The sequence below is a fragment of the Sminthopsis crassicaudata genome, chromosome 1 (assembly GCF_048593235.1).
Source record: "Sminthopsis crassicaudata isolate SCR6 chromosome 1, ASM4859323v1, whole genome shotgun sequence".
In the NCBI taxonomy this organism is placed as follows: domain Eukaryota; kingdom Metazoa; phylum Chordata; class Mammalia; order Dasyuromorphia; family Dasyuridae; genus Sminthopsis; species Sminthopsis crassicaudata.
In genome coordinates, this window is record NC_133617.1 from 273,932,885 (window position 1) to 273,941,753 (window position 8,869).

Consider the following 8,869-nt stretch of genomic DNA (forward strand, 5'->3'; position numbering starts at 1 on the left):
CTTATAGTCTTATAATGGCTTATTCAGTGCTGCATCCCTCAGTTTGTTTTATGAAGTCATTAAGCAAATTTATTTACAAGAAAAAGGAGAATATGCTGCTTCACATAAACAAAAATTAGCTTTTAACCATTAAGAAGTCAATCTTTTTCCATTTTTGTTAGTTATTCAATTTTGAAGTGTACCTAGGCAGATTAATTAATTGTGAAACTACATTCTTTAGAAATATTCCATCTTAGGGATGAAGAGAAGTGATTTATGTTCCTGTGAACTAGGATGATAAGACTTGGGATATTTATGAAAATGGAAACATTTTGGAGTTTTAGAAGCTAAAGTCCTTACATAAACTATTTCACCCAAAAATAATTTCAGCAAGTATCAATTTACATATTACTTTCTTTAATAGCTTTGGGTAGCATCATGTTGCCAGTTTTCTAATACTAGGAATAAATACGATTTTACTTAACACCTTAGAAAAAGAGATCACTTTAGGCTAAGAAATCTTGATGAAGCAGAGATGAATATAATTTTTTGTTTTGCTAAATTAAACCATGTTATTTTACAGTGATTTTTGGAGATGTACATCTTTTTATTTTCCTCTTTCTTCATCTCACTCCCCCCACACACTCTTCTTTTTCTCTCTCACCCCCACACAAAACTATCTTAAATATAATAGGCGGTAGGTTTTAAAAGCATTGTCATTATGAACCAGTTTTTCATCTCAGCTTCATTTCATAGAACATAGACTGCAAGAACTAGAAAATACTTCAAAATCTAAAAGAAACCGAGGACCCTACACTTACCCTAAGGCCATTGTAGACACTATCTTAAACTCCTCCATTTTCTATAGAAATGAAAAATCAGGAACAATTTTCTCTCTGTTTTCTTTGTGATAAAGAGTTGGGTGAGGAAGAAAGGTAAAAGCTCTTTTCTTCATGTGTAAAAACACAAGAGAAAATATAGGTGAATACAGCTAGCCAATGGCCTTTGCATTATTGTAGAAGCCTCTTCTAGTGAATGTATTTTGTATAGAAATGAAAACAGGAACATTTTTTCCCTTGGTTTTCTTTATGATAAATAAAATGGGATGAGGAAGTAAGGGAGAAACTCTTTACTTCATGTGTAAAAACACAAGAGAAAATATAGATGAACCCATCATGACCTTTGCAGCTTTTATTAAAAATATAAATATTCAACATTCTTTTACACAACCAAATTGACTGAGGGCTGGAAAGATGTTTTATTAGATAATGTTTACAAGGAAAAAAATTGATTCAGAAGAACTTACAGGATTTCCCCGACCAACCACCCTTCACCCAAGGAGAAAATCTTTCTCCTTGACTTTAGAATACAGCAAGCTTAAGTAGATGACTTTTCTCTACTCCTTCAAAACGTTCCTTCAAAGGTCTACACCTGTGCTAACCATATCACTACAACAACTTGGAGACGGGAAATAAAATTACAAATTACAATTGTCTTGTTACTGCACTTAAATACACTTCGTGCATGCTAATTAAGGGATATAGGCTCTCTCAGTGTACATCCTCTATGTTTCAAGCTATATAAAAATAAACAAATGATATCAGAGCAGCACTATGGTACAGAATACTGTATTTTTTTTCTTTTTTCTTTTCTTTTTTTTTTTTTTTTCTTTTTTTGTGCTAAATGCAAAATCTCTTTGGCAAAACGGGATGTCTCACTTTCCAATAATCTCCATCAATTTCCTGTTGCTGTGAGCTTGCTGAGCTAACTGTTCGGCCCGGGCCATTTCTAAGACTTCTCGGAGGAGATGGAAAGTCAGATCTAGAGAGATGGGAGGTTCTTCCGATCGCTTCTCCCTCTCCATCGCCTCCCGCTGCTCTCCGTAGGTACTCTCAGCTCCTCCCTCCCCTAGACCTGCCTGACTGTCTAGGGAACGCTGCGGGAGTTGCAGGTGTTGGAGCCTTTGGACTGCCCCCCGGAAAAAGTTGGAGACGGAGACCTCGGGGGAGAAGGGGCTACTAGGGTTGCTTCCAGGGGAGGAGGAGGAGGAAGAGGACGAGGACAAGGAGGAGAGGGAAGCAACGGGGCTCTTGTTGAGGTTGCCCAGGCGCAGGAAGTATTCTTCTCCCATGCGGAGCAGAAGAGGCAGGGGCTGCTGCTGATTCGGCGGCGGTGGCGGCGGCTGGAAGAAGTCCAGGGGCTGAGCTGCGGACCCCATGGACGAAGCGGAACCCTTGCTGATAAGAGCTCTGCATTCTTGGCAAGGCAAGAGCGTAACCAGCAGGATCCCAGTAGACACTAGAAGCTGGAGCTTCATGGTCTAGGAACTGATCTGCAGCACAAAGGGTGGGAGATAAGAGGGAAGAAAGGAATCAAAAAGGGGAAAGGAGAGAGGAGATCAAGGGGGAAAAAAAGAGAAAAAGAAGAGGAAAGGAAAAGAAAGAAAGAGACAAGGTATGGAGTTTAACTGAGCTGGGAGAAGGCACTCCATCTCCGCTTCAGTGACTTTCTACACACTTACACAACATAACACAATACAGCACAACTCTACGCTGCGCAATGCAAAACATCCAATTCCTTCATTAGCCATAGCCAGAAGCTGGGGATGGGCATCTCTAGGCTATAGATGGGCGCTGTCCTCGGTACTGAAGCTTTTATCCAACCAAATGCACCTGGACTCTAGCGGGCTCCAAATCTACTAAATTGATTTTTTTTTTCTATGTCAGATACCCGGAGGTGCGACCTCAGAATGTTTTGCCCACTGCATATAACTCCCAAGACTGTAAACACTGAACACAACTGCTGGGCTGAGCGCGACCAAAGAGGCGCTAACTGTTCTGTTTTTCTGGATGTAATATAAAGAGGGAACTTTTTGCTAAAACTATGTAGTTTAATAGCGGCAGGCTCTCACTCTTCCTTCTCTTTTCCAAACTGGTTTCCGTTTCATCCTTCCGGCCCTCAAAATGGGGCTCCTTTGCTAAAAAGTGAGTGAAAAGAATCTGGGACATTTTGGTGATGAAAAACACCTTTTTGTTTGTGGGTTATTGTTTTGGGGATGGTGCTCTTTGTCAGCTAGCAGGAACTATCAAAAATATAAAGATATACTTAGAGACATAACCTGCATAAACACAAGCACACACAAAGACACGTTTCGATCAAAGGAAGGCTCACAGAGCAGAGTAACATACCTAAAGCAGGGGAAAGTTTTTAGTGAAACCGTATTATCAGGTTTCTCCCTACCTTCAGAGTCGCTTCTGCAAATGAGCGGGGTAGCTCCGAGAGGGAGGAGACTGAAGCTTTTCAGGTGCTTCTTCTGTGTCTCTGAGACGTCTCTTCCCCGAACTTGGTGTCAGATTTTCTTCTAATCAGGGCTTGGTTGCGGGATTTTTATAGCTTAGACCCTCTTATGGAATCACGCAGTACTTGCCTAATAAGCTGACGCTTTCTTGACAGCTAGATTGCGTGCTCGATCTGCTCCTGAATAAATCATAGGGTCCTTCCGAACAGCAATGGGCAAAGTTTTGCTATCATAACACAGAATCTCACATCCAATTATATCAACAGATATTTATCGCCTCCTTGGTGACGTCAACCATCCCTAAATTGGAAGAGCTGCTCATGACTTGCCCATTGACAAAAAAACTTGAATGAGATTTCCCAAGTGTGAAAAGATATTGACCTTTTACTATGAATGGCTAACCTGGGGATAGGAGAGCATTTGGAATATTGGAAGACAAAAAAGGGTTGGGGAGGGTTAACAACCAAACTACAATGTTCAGGCTTTATTCCCTCCCCCTTTCGGGATCTGAAAGTATTTCTTTGCTAATTTATAAACTTTCCACCTTTTTCAAGCCTAAAGAGAAGAGCAGGAAGATAGATTTGCTGGAATATACAGCATCTGCTTCTGACATTCCTGATAGGCAGTTGAAAAATATTATATTTTGGAGTCAAAACTTATAATTCACTCTAACCATAGCCTGAGAGACAAATCAAAATTGGTGAAAAATTCCCAGAGGTAATCATATATTAAATGAATTGCTAATGGACAGATATACTGAGATATATATAGATATATATGTATGTATATATATATATGTATATATATATACATACATATATATCTATATATTTTACAATTCTCTTAGAATTTTACTGTTCCTGTAGACCTGAATTTGTAATGCCCATTTATTACTAGATTCTTTGATCCTATCCAGTTATATAGGGACTAACTTAGTAAAAAATATGTATGTTTCTACTGAGAGTGTGCATGTGGGGAGAGACAGAGAGAGAGAGAGAGAGAGAGAGAGAGAGAGAGACAGAGACAGAGAGAGACAGAGAGAGACAGAGAGACAGAGAGACAGAGAGAGAGAGAGAGAGAGAGAGAGAGAGAAAATTGTTTTGTCATTTTCAGTCATATGGGTGAATATAAATATATGCCAAACAGGTGGACAAACATATCCATATAATTATCAACTTCCAATCTGTCATAATCCTTCAGTAAGGAGCTGTCTTTGTAAGCAGAAGGTCACTTTCTATAAAAGCAATTTGGTCTTAAACATAGGGGCAATAGCCCACTTCTCATCAATCCCCAAATGATGGCAATTCAAAATTCCCAAAGAAAAACATGTTAGAGGAAGATAAAGTTTTTCATTGACTCCTATTATTAGTTGTACTATGATTGTCTGATGAAATTAGATTATGTGCCTCAGCAATATCAAAGAAAAATATGTTCATGGAATTATAATTAATTTTGAAGTAAATTCATGCTATTACATCTGTGGGTACTAGATGTTGCTACTCAATCCACTGATTTCTTCTCATTAAAAAATACAACCATGGAAATTATCTTTAAGTATATTATTAGATGTTAAGCTTAAAATTCCAGACTGTGATGTCTGAAACAATTCACTTTATATTTAATCCCTGGAGATATTTATCTAAGATTTCTATAATTCTCATTTGTTTTCTCTTTGAATTTTTCTTTCTAGTTGAAATAATAAACAATTTATGTTTAACTCATCCTTCATATTTTATATATTCTAAGCTATAATTTTCAGAGAGAAAGAGAATGGGGAAAGGAGAGAGAGGGAAGGAAGGAAAGGGGAGAGAAGAGATAAATAGTGGACTAGAAGGAATGGGGAGGAAGGAAAAAAGGATGTCAATATGTGCCAGTTATTGTGCCAACTACTGGAGATACAAAAAACCAAAAATTTAGACCATGCCCTCAAAGAAATTATATTTTAATGGGAGAGGCAACAAGCAAAAAAAAGTACATAAAGATATGTGTGTGTGTGTGTATACATATATAGTGCAAATGGAACATAATCTCAGAAGGAAGGAACTAGCAATGGAGGGAAAGTGGGTAACAGGAAAGGCCTTCTGCAGAAAGTGGGGTTTGATCTCAGGATTGAAAGAAGTCAGAGAAGCCAGGAGGCAGAAGTGAAGAGGAAACTCACTTCAGGTATGTGGAACAACTGATGAAAAAAGGCACAGAGACACTAGAGGAGGGAAGAAAGGAATAAAGGAAAGAAAGAATAATAAAGGAAGGAAGGAAGAAACAGGATGTGAGAAATAAAAGAAAAAAGGAGGGGAAGAAAGGAAAAAAGGAAAGAGAGAAGGGAGAATGAAAAAAAAAAAACCTGAGATTCCAAGGTCATTTGCCTGAATTTTTCTTCATTGATTGATAATAATTATTCAAAACTCCATGCCAGTGTGAATCGGTGAGAACTTGGAAGAAGAGAGAGAGCCTTCTTTTCTGGCTTCCACTTTCAAGATAGAAGACTTACAGTTCTGGATTCTCTTTAAGGAGAGGGGTCCTGAAGAGTAATAAGTCCTTACCAAAGAGGAGAATGTTATGCAAATGAGCTTTGAGCCATAGGCTACAGAAAAAAAAGAAGTGGAGGGGAGAAAGGGAAGGGAGAAGGAGAAAAAATATGGACTTTTTTTACTTGAGAAGTTGGCCTGTAGTTGGTGTCCCCAGTTGGAAGCTGGTTTCACCCAGAGCAATATGTTGAGAGGATTATTTACAATAGAATATTTGAGTTGTTAATAGATTTTAATGGAAGGTTGCTTTGTAAAGGCAAAATTGTTATGTGTTTCCTATGTTGATAGGAAAGGTTTTGGACTCTTTCTCAGTGTATGTTTTTGTTTTTAATGGAAGAAAAAGGCTTTATTGCTGTTTGTTTACATTGAAGAGTATTCCAACTTGTTTACTTCACAGAGTCACAGACTCTCTAAGTTAGAAGATGTTTTAGAGGTCATCTAGTCAAACCCATACTTGGTCAAGAATCCCTTATATATCACTAACAAGTGGTCATGAAATCTTTGCTTGAGGACTTGAGATGAGAAGGAAATCATTACCTCTGCAGATAACTTATTCCACTTTGGGAAAGTCTTGATTCTTAGGGAAATTATTCCTTACATAAAGTTAAAATCTGTCTCTCAGAAACTTTATTTCAGTACTCTGGATTCTAATTTTTCCCTAACCCCACTGGCAACTCTCAGCCCAGTGTCTAATCTGAAAGTAAAAAGTAGACTCAAAAAGTTAATTGAAAGCAGAGATTCAATGGACACAGAAAAAGTAAAGAGGCAAGCTCAAGAGTTTGGTTGATAATTTGTGGAGAAGGCTCTAACAGTATTTAGATAGAAATGCTACTTATCTAGTGAAGAATACATGCGCATATTGTTTCTGTACATTTCTTCAATTCTCTATTGGATAGGTGGGGATGGAGGGAGGAATAGAGGAACAACAATAACAGAAAATAAAGACAAAACTCCCCAAAATATACCATGATAATGGGCCCATCTATGGAGAGCTGCCCCAAACACACAGATATTTCTTCAGTCTTACATCTCAGCTTCCTTTTTTTGTCAGTCCTAAAAAGACTTTCTTTGCAAGCTGAGTGTGTTTCCTCTAGTATCAGATAATTCTCCTTTCCCTTGGTTCTATAGAGAAGAGTTTTTAAAAAGAGGGCACCAACAGAACTAGCTTTATTTGCTGGAGAATGCTGAAAATGGAGGTGTATGAGGAAGGGAGGGCAAGACACATCCCTTTTTCCCACAGTACTTTTTGACACTGAAGCCTGTTGGGCCTTGCCTCAGCCAGGGTAAAGGTTCTGTTCCCACAAGCAACAAAATGCAGAAAGTTGAATTTCTTATAACATAACCCATGCCCACTCCACAGAGATCTTCTTTTAACTGTGAGGAGCTCCTAAAGAAAAATATTCACTGTGAAGGCTGTCACATCTGGCTCTTGATTTGACTGAGAATCCCTAAGCCAGACATCTTACTGGAATCTAATCAGTCCATTAGCCTATTTTGTGCTAGGCTCTAAGCTAGGTCCTGGGAATGCAACTACAGAAATGAGATAGTTCCCGTCCTCAAGAAACTCACACTCTACTGAATCTGCTAATTGCCTTTAGAATTTTTGTTTGTTGCTTTAGCTTGATAAAGAGATCCTGTGATGAGGGAGGTGAAAGAGAGAAGTCTTCAAACTATTGTTGCACCTGTACACATATACACACAACTAGAGAGATCCCATAAATGTAGAGGTCTTGGTATATGAAATTGAGGAAACCCTCAAGTCAACCAAGTCCTTCAAGATAGAAATGATCAGAAATGACCAGAAAATCAAGAAAATGATTCTTGAAAATAACTACCAGGGAAGCAATTTGAATACTTAAGATTCAACAGCACATTCCAGAGAAACATAGATATAATCATAATAACTAACTTAATTTTTCTCACATTAATTCACGTTTACCTAATGTGGAACAATGTAGAAAATACATCAAAACATCAGAATAATCAAACCAAGAAAGAAATATTGGAAAAATTGAAGATAGGCAGAATCCATCTGATGTCTAAGGTCTCCATCAGCTTGCAATCTTATGCAATCTTTTTTGTTTTTACTATTTTTTGGATATTCTAATTTTTTTTCTATTTTCAAAGAGATTTTCATAGTTTGTCTGTTTATATGCACCATATAAGTTTGGCACAAATGACACTCATGGCACAAATGAGCTTTTTAAAATTAGTTAGTCATAGTATTTCTCAACCAGTTCACTTTCTATGTATAGTGGCATAGAAATTAAATCAACCTAATTGATTACTAATATTATGACTAGTGGTTATGATCATTCTTTCATCATTATTTCATTTGCTTCCCAAACTAATGATAAATAAGTAATTAATACAAGTAAAATCATATTCATTTTGCAGATTAGGAAACTGATACTCAGAGTTTAAGTGATACATAGTCATTTGGTTTCTAACTGACAGATGATTATGCAGTTTACTTCTACTTTAGTTCATAATTATGCTTCCTTTTAAATGCTATTGCTTACAGATTTTAATGAAAGGCAATTTGAAGGTACAACAGGCTAGCTATGAGAATTCATTAGATGAATGAAATAATGAAATAACCAATCTTCTAAGTGAGATCCAAATACCCTCTCTGCCAAGAAAAAAGCCTAGAGTTCTTTTAAATGTTTTTCTTTTAATAATATTTTATTTTTTCCAATTACATGTAAAGATAGTTTTCAACATTCATTTTTGTAAGATTTTGAGATCCAAAATTTTCAAGCAATCTGATACAGGTTACATGTGTACAATAATTTTGAATATCTTTCCATATGAGTCATGTTGTGAAAGAAAAATCAGAAAAGTGTAAAACTACAAGAAAAAAGTGTAAATAGTATGCTTTGATCTGCATTCAGTCTTTACAATTCTTTCTCTGAATGTAGATGGCACTTTCCCACACAAGTCTATTGGAATTGTCTTGAATCACTGTATTGCTAAGAGCTAAATCTACCATAGCTGATCATTGCACAAGGTTGCTGTTAGTGGGTGCAATGCTTCCCTTGTCCTGCTCACTTCATTCAGCATTAGT

General features: G+C 37.2%; 1 protein-coding gene across 1 annotated transcript; it reads right to left on the reverse strand.

Moving 5' to 3' along the window:
- Window positions 1-1,639: 1,639 nt before the first annotated feature.
- On the reverse strand, window positions 1,640-3,523 carry CRH (corticotropin releasing hormone). The gene is made up of 2 exons (XM_074285434.1): window positions 3,220-3,523; window positions 1,640-2,311 (listed from the first exon to the last, which is right to left on the reverse strand). Exon 2 carries the CDS (start codon window positions 2,294-2,296, stop codon window positions 1,694-1,696), a length of 603 nt encoding a protein of 200 aa, XP_074141535.1. The 5' UTR covers window positions 2,297-2,311; window positions 3,220-3,523; the 3' UTR covers window positions 1,640-1,693.
- Between the last annotated feature and the right edge of the window lie 5,346 nt (window positions 3,524-8,869).

Excerpts from the sequence above, each read along its gene's own strand:
- CRH (XM_074285434.1), bottom strand. The coding sequence starts at position 2,296 with ATGAAGCTCCAGCTTCTAGTGTCTACTGGGATCCTGCTGGTTACGCTC.